The 20,584-nt window shown below is 34.4% G+C and overlaps 1 protein-coding gene across 8 annotated transcripts in view; it reads right to left on the bottom strand.

The window, feature by feature from the left end:
• LOC118194175 (programmed cell death protein 6-like) overlaps window positions 1–20,584 on the bottom strand; it is an 89,180-nt gene that overhangs the window by 17,642 nt on the left and 50,954 nt on the right. For all 8 annotated transcript variants that reach the window (XM_085808364.1, XM_085808362.1, XM_035365376.2 and 5 more), the window contains exons 5-6: window positions 15,056–15,214; window positions 6,536–6,645 (exon numbers count right to left, since the gene is read on the bottom strand). In XM_085808364.1, coding sequence (XP_085664490.1) covers window positions 6,536–6,645; window positions 15,056–15,214 — 269 coding nt within the window. The remainder of the gene's footprint in view (window positions 1–6,535; window positions 6,646–15,055; window positions 15,215–20,584) is intronic.

Here is a 20,584-nt window from a genome sequence, read left to right on the forward strand (position 1 = left end):
CAAGTCCAACTACGTTAATTCCAAAACTCATTCTGCAAAAAACATGGAAGATGAAACTTTCCTGGGATGAAAATCTCCCACAAGGTACAGAAAGAGAATTTCAGGCTTGGCTCAAAAGACTAAATTTCTTGAATTATTGTAAAATTTCAAGAAGACTTGTGATTGGACCCTTCGATGACTGCTCTATCTCTCTACATTCTTTTAGTGATGCTAGTAAGGTATCTTATGCATCATGCATTTTCTTACGTGCGTATTTTGAGGGCAAAACTTCAGTACAATTGGTATTATTTAAATCAAGAGTAGCGCCTGCCAAAGAAATAATTATTCCCAGATTAGAGTTGCTTGGAGCAATTATAGCTACTCGGCTGTACCGTCAAGTCATTGACGCTCTTAAATTGACAAAGTCTTAAGTGTACCTTTGGAGAGACTCGTCTATAGTTCTGACATGGATAAAAAAAAAGACTCCCACTGGAGTGTTTTTGTGGCCAATCGTATAGCTGAAATAAGGAGACGCACAAATCTGGACAACTGGCATTATGTACCAAGCTCAAGCAATCTAGCTGATCTTCCGTCTACAGGGTGCGATGCCAAAATGTTGCTACAGAGCAGATGGTGGGAGGAGCCGGATTGGCTTAAACAGGAGCCAGATAAATGACCTCTCTCTGAAGAGTCAGAATTAGAAACTGATGAACTGAGTAAAGAATACGTTGCAATTTCCTAAAATTGCAAGGTGGGAGGATGTTCAGGAACGTGCACGAACTCAGTTAATACACAATAATTTAATATGTTCATTATAATGTAGATTTTTTGTGGCAACAGTGATCTTCTGTTACATATTACTTTGAGCGTGATAATGCATGGAATGTTATTCTTTTTGTAATGTTTAGAATGCTAAATAAAATAGTTCGTTGTTAATTAAAAAGCTTTTCTCTGCTAAATATATTACCATTCGTCCTAAATTATTAAATAAGTCAAGAAATTGATTAATTTCAAACAGCAAGCTTAGTATTCGATTTTGGGGTTGAATGCATATTGGAAGAACAGGATTCAAGGTACAAAGTGAGAAAGTCATCTTTTAATTATAATCAAGAAAATATCATCTATTCATGACATTTTGAGAAACTTTGAAATTTCTGTGCTAAAACCATAATGCTCGGGGAAGGTTAAATCTACTTATTATTTAAAAAATATATGAAGTCTAAATAGACCTTCATGCAAAAAATTCGGCAACATTCACAGTCAGCAAAAATGCTCACTCTAACCAAACAATTATGAGGAAATAATATCTTCGTAACTATATGTCTCACAAATTATAAAAAAAACACCTTTTTGTTACACTTCATATACTGCCTATACACTGAACCAACTGCATTGTAGACTAATTTCCTTTCTCCTAGAAAGGTTTATACACTGGTTATAACTTAAGTGACTTTACACAGATCTGCCTAGAGCCAGTTCTATCGGACACGTTTAGTTGATATATATGCAAACTGCTGGCCATTAAAACTGCAACAGCACGAAGGAATGATCTGACAAATGTCAAAATTACATGAAAGGAAGAAGAGGTTCGGATATGCAAGTGATTAGTATTTCAGTGCATTTAAACGATGCAGAAGGGGGAAACTGACATCTGAAGCACTGCATAAAAGAAAAGATATGTAGTGACTTTCTCATTCAGAAACTGCTTTGTATGGTCAGTTTGTTCAGAATATCGTATTATGCCTTGAATAATAAGAAATGCTTAACAAGTGTCTGATTTCGATAGAGGCAGGATCGCCGCCTATCAAGAGTGTGGATTATCATTTGGTGATGTTGCCCATCGCACTCATCCAATCACTTTCATGTGAATATGGAATCCAATGGGTTGCTGAGGATCATACTGAACAGCATGCAGGTTCTCAACACCCACCAAGACTAATGCCCATGAGGTGAGACGTATTGTGAGGCCAATCCTGCAAAACTGTACACTTACATCACAGGCCATCAGTCAGGAAATCGGCATGTTTGAAGTATTCGCTTGTACAGTGTGTCAACGTTTACAGCAGCGTGGACTACTAGCATACCGACAATCACTTCGGCTTCCCTTGACAATGCAGCATAGAGAGAGAGACCGTGACTCTGATGTGCCGAGTGCCGAACGACAAAGCTGGATACAGGAGTGGCAAAATGCCATCCTTTCAGGTGAGTCCCAGTTCTGGGTGAAGTATTCTGATGGCCGTATACGTCGTATCTGGAGTCTCCGAGATTGCACGTTGCCTGCTTGCATTTGATATATCCTGGTGCATATCCATATATTTGATCCAGGTGCAGGGCTCCTGTTCCCAGTGCGATGGGTTGGGCAGCCATCGAAAGCACAACGTGCACATCTCTAGTTTGGATCGATGGTAATTTAAATGCAGATCATTACATTTTTAACATCTTGCATCCAGTGGTTGTGCTCTATTTCCAAAGCCTGCCAAATGCCATCTTCCAACAAGATAATGCAAGACCACATGTTGCACGCTGTGTTCTGACTTTCCTCGATACACAGGGTATTCGACTGCTACCCTGGCCTGCACGGTCTCCAGATCTGTCACCCACTGAAAACATCTGGTCATGGGTTGCTGAGAGACTGGCCCGCCACCCATCTCCAGCTGATATGGTTGATGAAGTGTGGCATGGACTTGAAGCAGCATGGGATGAGTTCCCCATTTCTCGTCATCCAAGCCCAGTTCAACTCTATGCCTGAGTGACGGCCGTTTTAGCTGCCAGAGGTGGCAGCTATTTCTACTAATTTTGCACATCTGTAAACCCCAAACTGCTTACATATTTAATCATCATTTTGTCTTGATGCCATACACTTTACAATAAATATCTTTTTTTTTAATTTGCTTTCCTTCGTGGTGTTGCAATTTTAATGGCCAGCAGTGTGTATATATACACACACACACATACACTCGTATTAGATGGACCGCAGGGAAAAAAAAACAAAAACAATAGCTCAAATTTCGACCACTAATAATTTGATGATAGCACATTTTATGCAATTTGAAAACGGCATTAGGAACTCTTCAAAATACATCAATGCCATAAAATCATTCTTTCCTATGCTTTTAGAGAAAAAGATTGACCTTCATTGACAAATTTGCATCACAATGTAAGAATAACAGATGTTTAATTTGCTTGGAAAAAGGACCCATATCAAAGAATGGTTTAAAAAGGTGATTAACAAATTTGTAGAGACTAGTCAGTTGGGTGTGCTGCCTTGAAGAGGTCCGAAATAATTTAAATAAAACTATGGAACTAGGCATTACTTACAGATGACAGAGCATTCTGTTCCCAGTATTCTCTGACAAGTGCTGGAGTGGTATCACATAAATTTTCTTTCTTTTGGTCTACAGTACAAAAAGTTCTGCTACACATTTGAAAGTGGTATCCATAAAACATCTACATGGTGCAAGCGCTACACCCTCCAGGCCTGTATGAATGTGCTAGTTTTTGCACCAGATGGAGCAGTGAATGCCTAGAACTCTTGTATATGGGATATTGCAAGTCTCAACATTATACATGAACAGCCTCTGCATTCTGATTGCATGGTATGGTTTTACTGCTGACTTCATTCTTTGCCCCTTTCTTTTTGAGAAGAGTACTTCCAAGGCCTTAAAAGATACTAAGTGGTTCAAATATTAATGGTACAGATTTTTTTTTTACCAAAACCTTTATTGAAAATTGTTTGGTTACTTTAATTATAGGAAAGGACGCTAGGACTATCTGCCTATTTATTGCAAATGAAAGAACTGAACATGTCATTCTTCCATGTACTTCCCAACACAGTGAATACATTGTCAATGTTACGGAAGCATTTTCATGCCCATTTCATAGAAGTTTTTCAGTTGGTTGTGAATCCACTTCTGAATACTAACAGTGATGGCATTGTTATTGATAAACTACATGCCTTTAAAGCACGGTTTAAGCCTGGGACATGGCATTGAATTAGTGAATCCATGTTTCATTGTGTCACTATGGCCTCCAATGCATTCCCTATATCTTCAATCCACTGTAGGAAAGACTGCAATCTGCATATGCATTAAGTTGCTCGTCTCTGAACGTATGTGAAATCCACCAACATACATCTTACCAGAGTGCAAATATTTTCTACACTGTAAACATTGATCAAGCATTGATGCAAATTCTTTGATAGTAATGTGCTTACGCAATCAATGTTTGTCTGGGTAGTAGATGTTCTCCCCGCTCTCATACTCAGTTAAGCACTTAACATCAGTCAAAGTATGGGTCCTACAAAGAGATTCTTCCCCATACTGAGCTTAATGTATCTGCCAAAATATCAGATGAGTGTGTTTTCTCGAACAAGAAATTTGATCACGATGCATAATTCCATACCTGAAGCAGTTGTTTTTCGTTTATTACTCTAGCATCTGTCAGACTTGACTGAGAAAATTCTAATCTTCACTTGAGATAAGGTGGTAAAAGTGGCTATACTCACACACAGGTACACAGCACTGTACACATGCAGTGATTCGTATGAGCGACAGTGCCAATCATTTTTTAATCCCCTTGTATACCATCATGAGTACTAACTACTACATACTTCTGCAGCAGCAAGTCATTTCATGCATTATATGAATGAGAATGTTAAGGGAGTACTGTCTTCATGCAATATGATGTTCATGCTCCTTACCGGCAGAGAAGTGAAGGAACTGGTATAACCTCCCTTCGGAGATGATAAAATATAATTAGGGGAAGTTAACTAAATGCATATCCTCCTTGTTCTTCAGAACTTTAAACCCTATGCCTTTCAATTGTGGCAGTGGTATGTCTTCAGCAGGCTAGTCCCTTAAAACTTTGTGCATTAATATTTTCAAGTATATTTTTACCTAAGATTCAAAAGCATTACAAGAAACATAATTTTACTCCATTTGAGGCTGCGCACAATTTCAGTGTAGTTGGATGGATGTTCACTTAACAGGAGGGAGCTTGAATTTTGTTCAGTCTAAATGTCAGAAAAGACCAACCTGTTTCGCCTGTTCCCATAGCTGCCATAGAGATACTGTTAACTATTGTGTTAAGTCATTAAAAATTTTAATTTTTTAGGAATTCTCATAAGCGAAATTAATTATACTTTTAAGTACTATATTTCACTTCATCTTCATGAAAGCATTCTTATACTATGTGAAAGAATTCAAAGTAAAATATATTGATGCAGTAATTTAAAGATTAAAACTATCGAGAGCAAAACAGAACAAAAAAAGCTAGACCTCATGCAAGAGATTACACAGCATGTACAAGCAAGCTCCCAAGCCGTTTTACAACAACATGCACATTAACTGCTAATCTTATTCCTCAATGACAAGATTATTCAATCCATATCAGAAACCCTTATCTTACTCAGCACTGCAGACTTGAAAACACATCTTATTCAAAGGAAACTTAATTTTCAGAAGTAAGCCATCAACACTGTGCATGATTAAAAAAGATATGTGATCTCTAGTCCCTATAGCAAAGAACTGCAAAAGTCAATATATTCATAACTCCAGAATCAGTGGGTTGATAAGCAGGGTTGTTCCAAACTGAAAAGTTGGATTCAAACCTGGGTATGGACATATATAACAGAAATGTGTTTCCAAAACAGAAAATCCTGAAGTCTGCAAATCCAAAAGGCCTTCTGTGTGGCTGATGGTAGAAGAATCTTTAATTCTGCAGTTCCTGTTCTCAATCAATATTGGGATGGTCATGAGCAATGTAATACTTTTTATCACTTATGTTCATGAACGGATTGGATTATTTAAAATTATGGCAAAGCAAATAAGGGTATCTAAAAAAAAAGGTATCTATATGGAGGGCTTTTTAAGTGAAATTAGCTTGTATTCAGAATTAACGCATGAAAACTTTTGCAGCAAACCAATTTGTTGGAATCAGAACCCAGGTTGAACTACCAATGTTCAGTGGTTTTACAACTCAGCCATTGGTTGTTACTCCACTGGTGATCCAAATTTGTAAATAACAGGTCAATATGCTCTCAATCATGATTATTTGTGTGGCCATCTTTATGGCTAATGACAGGAGGCACTGAAAAAGATGTGTATAAGAATGAAGTCTATTTTACAAACATCTAACTGCTTAAAAATTGGGAATTTTTAAAAATGTTTCCGATTTACACAAACAAGCTTCACTATCAAAGTCTGTATTTATATGACTGAACTCTTCATGAAATTATATTTTTCAAGAGCAAAAAATGGACAGAAAAAGTGTTTATAGAAAATTACAGTATAAAATTTGTGAGCCACTCCCATTAAATAAGACATTCCAAGTGAAAAGAATTACATCAATAAAATGATGAAACTCTACATGTAAAGAAAGATACGCCATAACATCATTAAGATATACAACTTCGCCTTATTTGTGAAACAAATGACTTGTCCTAAATAACACAAAAACATGAAATATTAAAGTATCATATATGTAAAGTCATATGTGAAATTTATCACAGAAACAAAGTCAATTTAGAGCAAAAAAAAATAAAAAATAAAATAAAAACCTGTAACATCACACAAGCTTGAATGTAATCATCAAATGTGATGGAATTTGTATTATTCCTATCGAACTTTTTTATTAACAGGTCATAAAATACATCAGAAAGTCGAAAACCTAAAAACAAATGAAAATCAGATCAGATCTCTGCAGGATTACTATAAAATACGAAGATAAATAATTTTTAAATACATTAAATCATCATGGGTTAAAGATACAAAGTAAACATAATAATATTTTACACAAGAAAGCTACATTAAAATTCCACGTTCACCTATCAATATATTTTCAGTGACACAAATTTTAAAGTATAATTATCTGGGAGAAAAAATGCTATCCAAGACATCTGATGATTTAGACTATAACTTGAAGTAACTTAAAAAAAGTATTGCAGCATGTAAAATGCAATCCCCCCCCCATTCATGAACAGCAGCATCTCTTATTATTAAATAAAACGAACAGATAAGAAATAAATTTTCTTTATCAAAACATTTACAAAGTTTAAAATCACTGTTTCTAGAAATATATATAAGCATATTGATGCAAAAACAATATCAAGCACATATATTAATCCTCAAATGGAGTCATGAAACTTCCAGAATGTTAATGGCACTGTGTCTGTTAATTCCATTAGACTTTCTTCACTTAAACGATGAGAGATGAAGAGATTTGAATATTAAATGCATATTTTTAAAGATTTATATTTTTCTCTATTATTAGACTTATAAATTTTATAAATAAACCACTGAGTTAAAAAATTATGCTTTCTATTAAACCAACTTTTGTATTTCTTAATAGTTACAAAAAATAATACTGGGTGTTAAAAAATGTGGCTACATGCTGTATTTTCTTGACTATTAAGCCTAAATGCAACTTGTAATTTGAGTTTATCAAAATGTTGTAAAGAATTTTATTTTCATTTTACTGCAACTAATACATTCAGTGTGGCTCAACTATTTAGTAAGTCAGCCTATTTCTACTAGAGCCCTGTTTAATTCAAAACCAAGTCTTAATAAAAGAAAAATCCTTGATTAACATTGCAGTCTCAGAAGAATGGAAGTTGCATCATTTTAATGCTGAAGTGAGGAGCAAAAATTATAAGCTTAGCATGTACATCTATCATTAAGGTGTACTCAATGCGAACTGTCACTACCAGCAACACAAAGATAAACACAATCAGTATGAGAGATCAGTGAGAAAAGACAAGTTGAAGACAATGAAGACAGGGCTGAAGTAGAAATAGGATTTGTTTCATAAATTGGGTAAAGAGAGAAAAAGCTGTATTCCACACAACGTATGCACAGTGAGAGAAGAGATGACAGCCAAACCATCAAAACCTTTTGTGAATGGTGATTTTATTATTAAAAAATACTTTTTTTGTCAAAGGTGTTAAAATAGACTGGATGTGCAAAGACATTTCAAACCATCTCACCGTCCTGCAATATGGTCACTGAAAAGTAACTGAACTAGTATCCAATCTCGATCATCAACTGAAATTACGAGCATCAAGCTTTATAAATTATTCCAATGCATGTGATGAGAGTACAAATATTAGCGGTGCATCATTAGCCATATTTCTTCACGCTCATGATGTGGAATTCTACATTTTTGAGGAACTACTAGATACTGTATCATTACATAACATTGCAACTGGAGAAGATATATTCACAGCTACTTGAAAATTTGTAGAAAACTGATTTACATATGTTTAAGCTGTCTTATGTGGCCAAGGACGAAGTCCATTAAATGACTGGAAAAAATAGTGGCTAAAAACAATTTTCCTCATGTCCACTGTATATATCAACCAAAATGTTACGCCCAGAAGCGATTAGTAAAAAACATTTGGTTCATTAATTACAGAGCTGCAGCAAAATTGGTAAGCCAGTGTATTTCTTTATCTTTCTTATTAAATAACAGAATTTACAACGTTTAAGATGAAAAAGCAAGTAGCTAAAGCCAAGTTAAATCTTTAAAACCCAAAGCCTTCGCTACCCTGTATGTTAAAATACCGAACCGCCTGAAATGGTTTTCGAAAGTTGCAACAATTTCCTCCCCTTCCCATCCATTAACGCACAAAGAAGAATGAAGGTTTCAAATGACATCCTTTCTACTTCTAACAAATAAAGATAAGAAACCACAAATAAATCCTTTTAGGACATGCTCTCTGCAACAAATTGATACAATGCATTTGGGGAAACTGCACCTGCTACTGCATACCTTAGGGAAGGGAAGAAAGCAACATCGGAATTTTGGCTGTTTGGAGCGGTCGATATGGTCTTCAAAGAGTTAACTAAACAAAAGGAGAAAATTACAGTGACTTATGGCTCTGCTGATTACGCTCAGAACTTTTTAAATCTAGATTAAGTAATGTAATGACTGAAATTTCAGATATTGTTAGAAATATTGTTGTAGTTTGTGAAGAGAAAGATATTGACGTGTTTACTGAAGTACATCGAGATATCCAAGATACTGTTGATAAGTTATTTTTAATGGTAACCAGAATTAATATTAAGAATGTTAAAGGTATCAGTGTGAAAACTAAATCTTGTGAAATAGCGAATATTCGCTTACCTATGCTAATTCTTCCTATATTTAGTGATAGTGCTGAAGAATGGTTCTCATTTTTTGATTTATTTAAAGTGGCTATAGTGGATAATGACAGATTATTGGGTGCACAAAAATTACAATATTTAAAATGTTCTTTAAAGGGAGATGCATTAATCATTGTTCAGGCTTTAAGTATTTGTGACAGAAATTTTGAAATCGCATGGAATTTACTGTGTCAAAGATTTTCACATGCGAGAATTACTTTCATCCTTATTAAAGAAAATCTTGTATTTATCAAATTTACAAACTTAAAATCCTAGTCATTTATTAGCGTTGATAGATACCGTGAGAGAATGGATATGTTCTTTTGAGAATTTGGATTTAAAGTAGAACAATTCACGGATATTATTTTGATGTTAATAATGCAATTTAAATTAGATTCTTCTACAAGAAGATGGTGGGAAAGAACATTAAAGCATGAGGAAATCTCAACCTTTAATGACCTGTTTGAATTCTTAAAATCTCATGACAGAACTCTGCAAGCAGGTAAGCAAAAAAGTGTTAAAAAAACAAAAAGACAAATTAACCTCATTGGCTTCAGAGATTTAAATGCAGTGTACGTATTGTAAAGATATTCATTCAGTATTAAAATGCAGTAAGTATTTAAATCTGAATATTCAGGAGCATGTTAATTTTGTCAAGAAAAACTGTGTGTTTTAATTGTTTAGTTTAAAATCATAAAGCTTTCGAGTGCAGAAGTACTCATAAATGTAAAAAGTGCTTTAAAAAACATCACACATTACTGCATTTCAAAAGAGTTCAAAATGAACCAAAACCGCATAAAGGAGTTACGAACAGTTTGAACGAATTATTGTTGATGGCTAAGCCATTTTTCCCCACACCAGAACCTCGTACTCAATCGGCCAAGTCAGGGCAGAATTTCGTAAGTTCTAGTCCAGTAATTACATCCTGTGTATCAGACTTTAATTTTCAGCGTGAAGTTTTATTATGCACGGCTGTTATTAAAGTGTTAGATTCATCTGGTGAATACCAGTTGTGCATACCACTCCATGATCCCGGCAGTCAAGCGAACCTGATTACAGAAGCATGCATACAGACCTTAGGTTTACCAAGAAGAAATGCAAAAGTTTTTATTTCATGTTTAGGGTTGCTGGATATGAAAACTAACAGAATTGCACAAACAAATTTCGTCCTGCATTATCCAGCGAAAGTGTCATTTACAATACCAGTATTTATCATCAACAGAATTATTGGAACATTGCCACATTTTACATCAGGTAAGAAGCACACTGAGGAATATAATGTTTTAATGTTGGCGGATCCAACATTCTATAAGAGTGGGCCTGTTGATATGCCTCTACACATAGATATCTCTTTACCTCTTTTGAAGGGGGAATGATTAAATGCGAAGAAGGTAAAAGAGTAGCCTCTTATTCTGAACAAGGAAAAAAGTAGACTCTCATTCTGAACTAGGATGGATTATTGTGAGTAATGTGAATAATTCAACAGAGGTTAAAAGCACTATCCGTGTAAATAATATACAGGTACAAGTGGAGACAGCAATTGCTGTCAACTTTTGGAAATTGGATGCTGTACCTACATTTGATATGTTTACCAAATTGGAGAGAGCATGTGAGAGTTACTTCAAATCCTCATTTACAAGAGAGGAAAGTGGTGTAGATACTGAGAAATTGTCATTTCATTCTCTGCCTTCTCAGCTTGGAGATCTGAAACAGCTACGCATAGATTCAAGTCTTTAGAGAATTCACTTTTAAAAAGGCCCCAGATCTAATGAACAATATAAGGATTTCCTGGGGGAGTACCTTCAGCTGAGACATACGGAAAGAGTACCTGAGAGATTTTCACTGATTCTATGAATTATGTGCCTCATCATGCCATGTTGAAAGAATCAAGTACTACTCAGCTGAAAGTCGTTTTTAATACTTCAGCTAAAACAGCGTCAGGACTTTCATTAAATGACATTTTTATGGTTGGGCCAAGAGTTCACCAAGAGCTGTTTGCAATTCTTCTTACGGTTCAGAACTTACAAAATTGCAGTATGTGCCGATATAGAGAAGATGTTCAGACTAATTTGTGTTGACCCAGAAGATATAAATTGGCAACAAATGCTATGGAGGGATAGTTCTAGTGAGCCCTTGAGTACATTCAGATTAGTAACAGTTACACATGAGACTACCTGTGCACAATTTTTGTCTACTAGACTAATGAAACAACCTACACCAGATTACAGAAATTAATGCTTTTTGCGACACTTCAGAAAAAGCTTATTGTGCAGTCATCTACCTCAGAACAATCACCTCTGATTCTTCAGTCAAGGTTAGCCTTCTGATATCAAAAACCAGAGTTGCTCCCTTAAAAACCCAGTCTCTTTCAAGAATAGAGTTCTGTGCTGAATTACTTTTAACCAGCCTCTTACATGCAGTATTATCATGCATAGAACTACCAATTAGAAGTATTTATGCATGGGCCGAATCACGGGTTACATTGGCATGTGTTGCGTGCAAGCCTCGCCACTGGCTACCTTTTGTGGAAAATCCGGTGGCAAAGATTCAGGAAGCTCTTCCAGGTATTCGATGGAATTGCGTTGCTGGAAAAGTAAATCCTGCAGACTGTGGAACCAGAGGTCTTATTCCATCAGAATTCTTAGATTGCAAGTTATGGATGAAGGGACCACAGTGGTTAAATAAATCTATAATTCATGTACAGCAAGATTTAAACATAGAATAAGAGAATGAGGTTATGCTAAGGGATCTGAAAAAGAGTTTTATTTCAAAGGTTTTCAATTCTGAAGACCCTAGTGTATTTTCTAGAAGTTTTCGTCATGGTTAAAGCTATAACGAGGAGATGTTAGAGAATGAAGTTATGTTAAGAGAAACGAAAAAGACTTATTTCAAATGTTTTCAATTCTGAACAGCCTAGTGTATTTTCTCGAAGTTTTCATCATGGTTAAAGCTATGTCGAGTGTTAGTATGGTGTATTAGATTCAGAAATAATTGTAATTAGTTACCTGCACAGCATACAAAGGGTTTTTTATCTACAGAAGGACTTTTTGAAGTTACTTTTATGATTGTTAAGAGTGTACAAACAGCTGAATTTTTAGAAGAATTATTCGGCTTAGAATCGAGTAAACCTTTGAAGACATCAAACAAGCTAATTGTCTTTAAATCCTTTCTTAGATTCTGCAGGAATAATGAGTGTAGGTAGAAGGCTTAGAAACACTACAATTTCAAATAATCAGGTAACTCCCTATGATTTTACCTAAGAATCATAATATTACGTGTTTGATTATCAAGCATTATCATGAAACATATCTTGACGCAGGTACCTAATTACTCATTTCTGTCATACAACATAGAGGTGCAACTCAGTTAATGGCAGATTTACCTGTTTCAAGAGTTACTCAAAGTAAAGCTTTTTCTCATGTAGAAATCAATTTAGCAGGACCATTTAATATCAAATATCATTCTGGTAGAGGAGTTAAAAATCAAGTGTTATGTATGTCTATTTATTTGTTTTACTGCAAGAGCAATGCATTTAAAATTAGTTGGAGATCTTTCAACAACATCATTTCTTGCAGCACTTAAGAGGTTAGGCAAACTGTGTGAAATTCATAGTGATTGTGCAAATAACTTTATACGAGCTAATAAAGAATTAAAGAAAGGTTTTTCAACTGTTCAGCATGATGAACAGCTTCAGGGTAATATTTCTTCAAAGAATATTAAGTGGTTATTTAATACAACCTCTGCACCTCATTTTGAAGGACTCTGGGAAGTGGGAATCAAGTCCATGAAATATCACTTAAAAATATGTTTAGGAACACTTATTTTAACATACGAGGAATTTTTGACATTAATAAACCAAATTGAATCTTGTCTTAATTCTAGGCCTTTGGCACCAGCTTCAAGTGCTTGCAATGACCTGGAACCCATAACACTTCTTGACAGGAGTGGCTTTAAGCACTCTTCTAGAACCTAACGAAATTAAAAAAAAACTGAGTTACAGTGATTGGTGGAACACCTTAAAAGGCTATTTCAACACTTCTCGGAGAGATGAAGTCATGAGTATTTATCTAGGTTGCAGCAAAGAGACCTAAGTGGTGCAAGTTGCAGCAAGATCTGAAAGTTGGCAATATGGTCCTCATTAAGAATGAGAACCTACCTCTGCTACACTGGAAATTAGGTAGAATTGTTAAAGTGTATCATGATCTGGATGACACAGTTTGAGTGGTGAGTAAAGAGATCTATACCAAAGGTATGTCCTTTGCCATTTAAATCATGATATTAGAGAGTTAATTTTTTTATTTTTCAGGTCTACTCAGTTTTGACAATTTACAGCTTATTGTTAGAAACCCCTTGGGACTTCAAGGCTTGGAGATTTGTTTGCTGTTATGCAAATTGTATTTCTAGTCGCTGAGCTGAGTAATGACACAGAAGCAAATTTGTTATGGTTTTTAAGCATGCATTTGAAGCTTCAGGGTTGATGGAGTACCAACAATGCAGAGGTTCTTTTGAGATGCACTTCTAAAGCTAGAGGTTTCAGAGTTCTTGAGTCACCCTTCCTCAGTCAATGTGACATTTGAAAAGCCAATAAAGAGATTCGGTCAAGATTATGACTCTGAAGTTTCTGAGTTCTACTAAGGAATCACAAGTCAACCTACAGTCCACTATTCATGAGAGACGGAACACAGAGGTGTCTTGAGTTACAAGCACTAAAGTTGGCAACAGATGACTTTTGAAGCTATTTTGAAGTAACCTATGCTACAGAATTAATACTCTGGGTCTTCTTCAAACATTATTTTACTATTTTCATTGCTTAACTCTCAATAACAAAACCTGGCAGCAAGTGACTTACAGGACCAGGAATACAACATGCAGGAAATTAAGGCAAGATTATATTGCAGGCAAACATTTGAGGGCTTTGACACATAGGACCTTTTTTCATTTGTTACCTAGGATACCATATCTCTAGTGTCGAACTTGAAAGTTAACAACGAACATGAGGAGAAATTGCTAGAGGGTCCATAAAAATGAACTGTAATAGCTGCAACAGTTTCAGAAGTGACAACAAAAGACAATTTGGAAGGAAATGTCTTCAGAGGAAGAGAAGGAAGAAGAGATTACTAATTCTGTGACATGCAAATTTGAAAAGCATGTACATTTTCAATGACAATACAATGCCTTATTTTAGAAAAAATTTTAAAAATATAGATGACAACATATCATAGGAAACAAACTTTTAGTGAAACGAAAGCTTGCTGAGTATAAAACAGAATCGAATAGTACTAAAAAAGAAAAGATTAAAGAAGAGGCATCAAGAAGATATTTACTTGATGTTTTTATAGAAAGGGACTCCTCATCCAAATAATATCTCTTCCTTATCACTCTCTACTTATGCTATTCACACCCTTCAGGTATAGCAAAATTAATTTTCATTTATTTTATCTGTTCAATAATGTTCATCTTTTTTGTCTTAGATTTAATGATTTCCATTGGTTTTGTGCTATGAACTTGTACATAAAGTTCTGTTGTAAAATTCAAACAAGTAATCATCTGTGGTCCAAAAACAAATCAATCCATTTTAATTCCCATGGGAAGAATAGTTTGGGTTTCCAAACTTCATGGGTGATGATGAGCTTTCAGGAACAAATTAAATTTCTGAAATGTGGTTTCACTGTATAAAGAAAAATAAAGACACATTCTGAAAATTCTTTGACAACATCATGTGATCAAAAGGTACTGAAAAAATGTAAGGCTCATTTATTTTTCAAGGGCCAGTATTTTAAATTTGCTGAAAAAGAATCTTATAATGACAACTGTGCCTCACACAAAATATAATTTAAATACTATTACAAAATTAATTATTAAGATTACATTAAATGTCAACTTATTACACCCTGCTCAAATATATATTATTTGAAACTGTCAAAATGTATACACACCAAAAGAAGAAAATGCCGTTTTGAGCTCATTCTTGTCAATTGTTCCAGAACCATCTTTATCAAAGCTTTTAAAGCAATTTAACCAATCTGTAACATATTTCCACAGAGCACAGAACTCATCAAAATTAACTGTTCCATTGCCATCCTGATCAAACATTCCTGCAAAACAATAGAAAATTAATAGCAGATTAATCAAAATGTACAGTTAATGCATATTTTAGTTATTTATAAATTTAAAAATTCAATAGAATTAAATTTTTAATAAGTTTCAATTTTACTAATTATGGACACACTGAATATTTTTATTATCCTTACCTTTAAAAGGGAAAACGATATTTTTGGTCAACATCTCAAAATATTCAATAAACCAAATTTCAGTATTTATGTATTATCCTGTCAACTGTGATTGCTAGCTGCCACCGAGTCACGTAAGTTGGTGGAGATCCCACCAAAGTTAAACCAATCATTTCTACAGAATTCTGAATGAACTGATGACTCTTTATTTAATAAACTATCATATTCAACTTGCTTTGTTTTGCACTTAATAAAATGCATTCATCAATTTATTAATTTGTGAGGTCCTCCACTTTTTACCACAAGCTCTGCTTAGAATGCTATGAGCTCAAACCTCTTGCAAGTAATAATACCAATCTTTTACTGCTTTGCTGGCCATATTCAGCTGACCATAACATGTTCATTAATACACACTTTTTTATGGTATGATGCCATAACCACTGCTTGCTATTGCATAGAAGGCAGGCCCCAAGTGTTCACTTTTTTAAATGCAAGGGGGAAAAAATAACAATAACAGTTTATTTAAATCCTTGTAAATAAGCATAAATCATGGCTTTTCGAGCATCAATTGGGTTTACATCTAATAAAAGTGCAGATAACATGAATATGTTGTCATGTCATGCTTGTCCCTAATTGGGTCAATCCCACTGCTTGGCAATAGCTTCATGACTGACAGGATAATATATAAGTACCCAAATTTCCTTTTCCACAATCAATGCAATACATAGGCATATAAGGTATAACTTTCCAGCATTACATTTACATCAGCTCATTGCTTGTGTAATGTAGTTTTTTTAAGTGGGTTTCAAAGAAATAATAAAATAAGTAACATACTAATTTAATCTACCAGTAATGTTCATTTAATTTAAATAACCATAATTATTTATTTTATTTAATTTGAATCTGTACTGTGACTTCTCTCTTTCCATTTTCCCACCAGAATGCAAATTAGTTCACATGTATTAGAGGTCTTGAGATTGCTACGACAGTAATGACATGAGTAGTGTGTTCTACTACTCATGGCTACATTACTAGGTTTTCTACTTTAAGATAAGAGTTCCTTTCAGCCTCGCATTATAACTGCTGATAGTTGAAATCAACGTTGGTGAAGTTCTGAACCAACTCAGCATTTTAATTGCACTGTGTAGCCTTTGGCTACTAGTTTATTTAAATTTAACCTTTAACTTACTGATTTTCAGTTTCCCACCATAAATTCTGGTGGAACCGTAAGCACAAGGAGTGATTTCTTTTCAACTTATTTAGTTTTAAATAAAGAATCGTTTAACTCTTCCCAAGTTTATGTTATACTTAGCAATAAATCGCTTATCATCTACATAAAGCTTAACTTAGATGATAGCCAAGAGAGTTAAACTTTACATATTATACATTCCTATTTGAATCAAGGACATTCTTCCAATGATGTAAAAAGTTTTTGATGATATTATCCAAAAGAAATCAGCTGCCTTACTGTCAAAAGCCTCAAAGACCTGTTTCAAGTGCCTCATATGAATTGCATTCTTTACCATCAATGAAATTTACAAGCTTTGAACCACCAGTCACTAGTCAGTCAGTCAGTTCTTCTCTGTAGGTTCATGTGGGATCCTCCTACCAAGCTTATGTACGATTTCAAATTCCATCAAATGGCAATGAACAGTTGCTAAATTAGCATCATTTGACAGCTCTTCAGTGGCATATGGATTTCTTTCTAATGCAGCTTTTAGCACTGTAGAAACTGTATTGCACCAGATGGCGCTGTGTGCGCTTGAAATTCTTCGGACTAGTGCAGAACCTTGATGATTGCAAAAGTTGTAACACCAATGCGAAACATTAACCAAAGTTTATATGTGTTTCTATTTGTTGTAAATGTATTTAATTGTGTCGTCAATAAAATATGTAGAAAATGATAAAAGGCGAGAATGCGTCTGACAGGTAAGTGAGATTTCTTTATATTTTGATTTGAATTGAGTTTTAGCGACAAAGAATGTATATGAGTATTTACAAATCTTTTTGGTGCCGATAATCCGGAAGAGACCTTTAGATAAAGTGAATTGCGAATTGAATACTGAAAAACGTATTTAGCGAATTGAATAATTTAAATTGTTACGATGGATATTGAAGCTTTAAAAAAGATTAGAGCACCTGTCAGACGTGCGGCAACTGACACGATGAAACTGATAGAAACTGAAATAAACAAACAGGAAAGATCGGTTGATTTAATTGATGAACTTTTAGCAAAATTTTTAGATAAAGAAGCTAATTTAAAGTATCTTAATGAGGAAATTCTAAAACTGTGCAAAACGGAAGAAATAGAAAAGAAAATTGAAAAACAGCAAGAATATAAAGATAATATTACTGAAAGAACGAATGTTGTAGAAACCAGAAGTGAGCAGCGGAATACAGTAAAACTTCCTCGCTTGCAGATACCTCAATACGATGGCAATATATTAAGGTTTAACGAATTTTATTCTCAGTTTGAAGTAGCTATCCATAAAAATGTGAATCTTAGTAATGTAGAGAAGTTTAGTTATTTAAAATCGTACTTAACAGACGAAGCTGAGGTAGCTCTACGTGGTTTAGCATTAAGCTCTGAAAACCATGAAATTGCCTTGAACATATTAAAAGAATGCTTTGGTCGAAAAGATATTATTATCGATGCGCATATGGCAAGACTTTTAAACTTAAGTCCAGTACGAAAATCATATGACATTGTAGCATTGCATAGACTTTACTCAGAATGCGAAACACATATTCGAGGATTAGAAAATAATGGAATTAATCCTAATAGTTACAGTTGTCTATTGTATCCAGTGTTGTTAAAATCGATACCCAAAGATTTGTCCTTAGAATTTTCTCATAAAACACATTCGGAAAATGAAAACAAAATATCTGATTTATTGGAATTTTTAAAGATTGAAATTCAGTGTCATGAACGTAATGAGTACTTAAGTAGAGACTTTAATTTAAACACTTCAGATTCACGATTGGAAACTAAATTTAATCCTTTACATAAACCTAATGGGAGATTTAATAAAACCAAAATTGAATGTAAAAGGAAAAATAAATTAAATTCGAACATTCCTACTACTTCTGCATTTATTGTTGATGTGAAAAAATGTATATTTTGTACAAAACCGAAAATTGAGCACGATTCTACCTCTTGTCCCTTATCGGTAGAACAGAGAAAATTAATTCTTAGAAAATATGGCATATGTTATGCTTGCCTTTCGAAGGGGCACATATATAAGCAGTGTCAAAAGAAATCTATTTGTGGAATTTGTAAACATTTTATGCATAACGAATTGATTTGCGATCAACCCAATGTTTATTCTTCTTCCCCCGCTCTGGAGTCTCGTCAGACCGTCGACGCGAATAAATTAAATGTTGTGTCTTCCGTAGCATGTGTGAATCAATCCGATGATTGCAACATACTACTTGAAACTTGCTCGGCAGTATTAATAGGCAATAATAAAAGTAAAGAGATTAATATTTTGTTAGATAATGCGTCACAGAGATGTTTTTTGAGAAAAGAAGTAGCCGTAGAAATGAAACTACCCATAATTAGGCAAGAAAGTCTAGCTGTTTACACTTTCAGTTATAGAGTGCCAATACAAAAAACGTATGACGTAGTTCGGTTTACACTTTGTAATTTATGCGATTCGGACAAGAAAATAACGATTGAAGCACTTTTGACTGACTGTATTTCTGGATCGCAGTTTAAAGTATCACATAACAAATTAATGCAAATACTTTCGAGGAAGAACATTCAGTTGTCAAACTTAAGTAAATCGTCAGGAAATGAATTGTCTCTGCTTATTGGAGCACAGTATTTTGGGGATATTCATACGGGAGAAAAACAGCAATTAAATAAATCTCTGTATTTGATTGATACTCTGTTTGGAAGGGTTGTTCAAGGTCGAATCCCTCCATCAGATTTAAATGCGAATTGAAATATTTCTATTATGAAAATTGAATGTTGCGCCGCATTAAATGAAAACCTAACGCAGTTTTGGCAGTTAGATTCATTGGAGATAAATGATACTCACAGTGGAGATTTTAAATTTAAAGAGGGATTTATTTCTCAATTCGAAAGTAATTTAAAATATGAAAATGGAATGTATACAACTAAATTATTCTGGGACGGTAAACCAGAAAACTTGTCTAACAATTTCGCGGTAGCAAAACGAAGATTTCGTAACTTAAGTGTAAAAATGAAAGAAAATGATTGGGTTTATAATGAATATAAGAATACAGTTAAGGAGCAATTAAAACTGAATATCGTTGAAGAATGTCCTTTTGGCTTAGAAGAGAATTCTTATTATATGCCTCATTCAGCTGTAGTAAGATCGGATAGGGACACTACGAAAGTCAGATTGGTTTTCGATGCATCGTCAAAAGGTAATGGGTGCAAATCTCTTAATCAATGCTTGAATCCTGGGCCACCGTTTAATCCCAGAATTTTGGATGTAATCTTGCGATTTCGCGAATATGAATATGCATTCAGCTGTGACATTCAGGGAGCATTTTTGACCATAGGAATAGCGGAAGAGGATAGAGACTATTTACGTTTTTTCTGGTTTCCAAATGAAAGCGATTCAAAAGCTTACAAAATTTTACGCATGACTCGTGTTCCCTTTGGAGTGACATCAAGCCCATTTATCCTTGCTGCGACTATTAAATACCACATTAGAAAATATAAACTTCAACAAAGCGAAACTTGTGAAATGCTTGACTCGGCACTTTATGTAGATGATCTTTTTTACAGAGCAAATACAATAGAGAAAACTTTAGAACTTTCACAGAGTGCTGTAAAAATTCTTAATGATGCGAACATGAATTTAAGAAAATTTAATGCTAATTCAGATGAGTTGAGAAATTTATGGAGTGAACAAGGTTTGTCTGAAGTGACAGAAACTAAAGAACGTCCTTTGAAGGTTTTAGGCATAATATGGAACACCGAAGAAGATAATTTTAAGTTAGATGTAAAATCTCTACTGGATATGACCTGTGATAGGAAGAATTCAAAACGTAGTGTACTTCAGACAGCTTCGAAGTTATTTGATCCTATGGGAATTGCATCACCTTTTATTGTTCTCATAAAATTATTAATGCAAGAAATATGGGAACTTGGTTTAGGATGGGATGATGAGCTATCAACTGACTTGAAGAAAAATTGGGATAATTGGTGCTCTCAGATTTCTCTGTTGAAAGATTTGACAATCGAAAGAAAATATTTCT

The sequence above is a fragment of the Stegodyphus dumicola genome, chromosome X1 (assembly GCF_044657685.1).
Source record: "Stegodyphus dumicola isolate Sdum_Otavi_A_Nest chromosome X1, ASM4465768v1".
Taxonomy (NCBI): Eukaryota; Metazoa; Arthropoda; class Arachnida; order Araneae; family Eresidae; genus Stegodyphus; species Stegodyphus dumicola.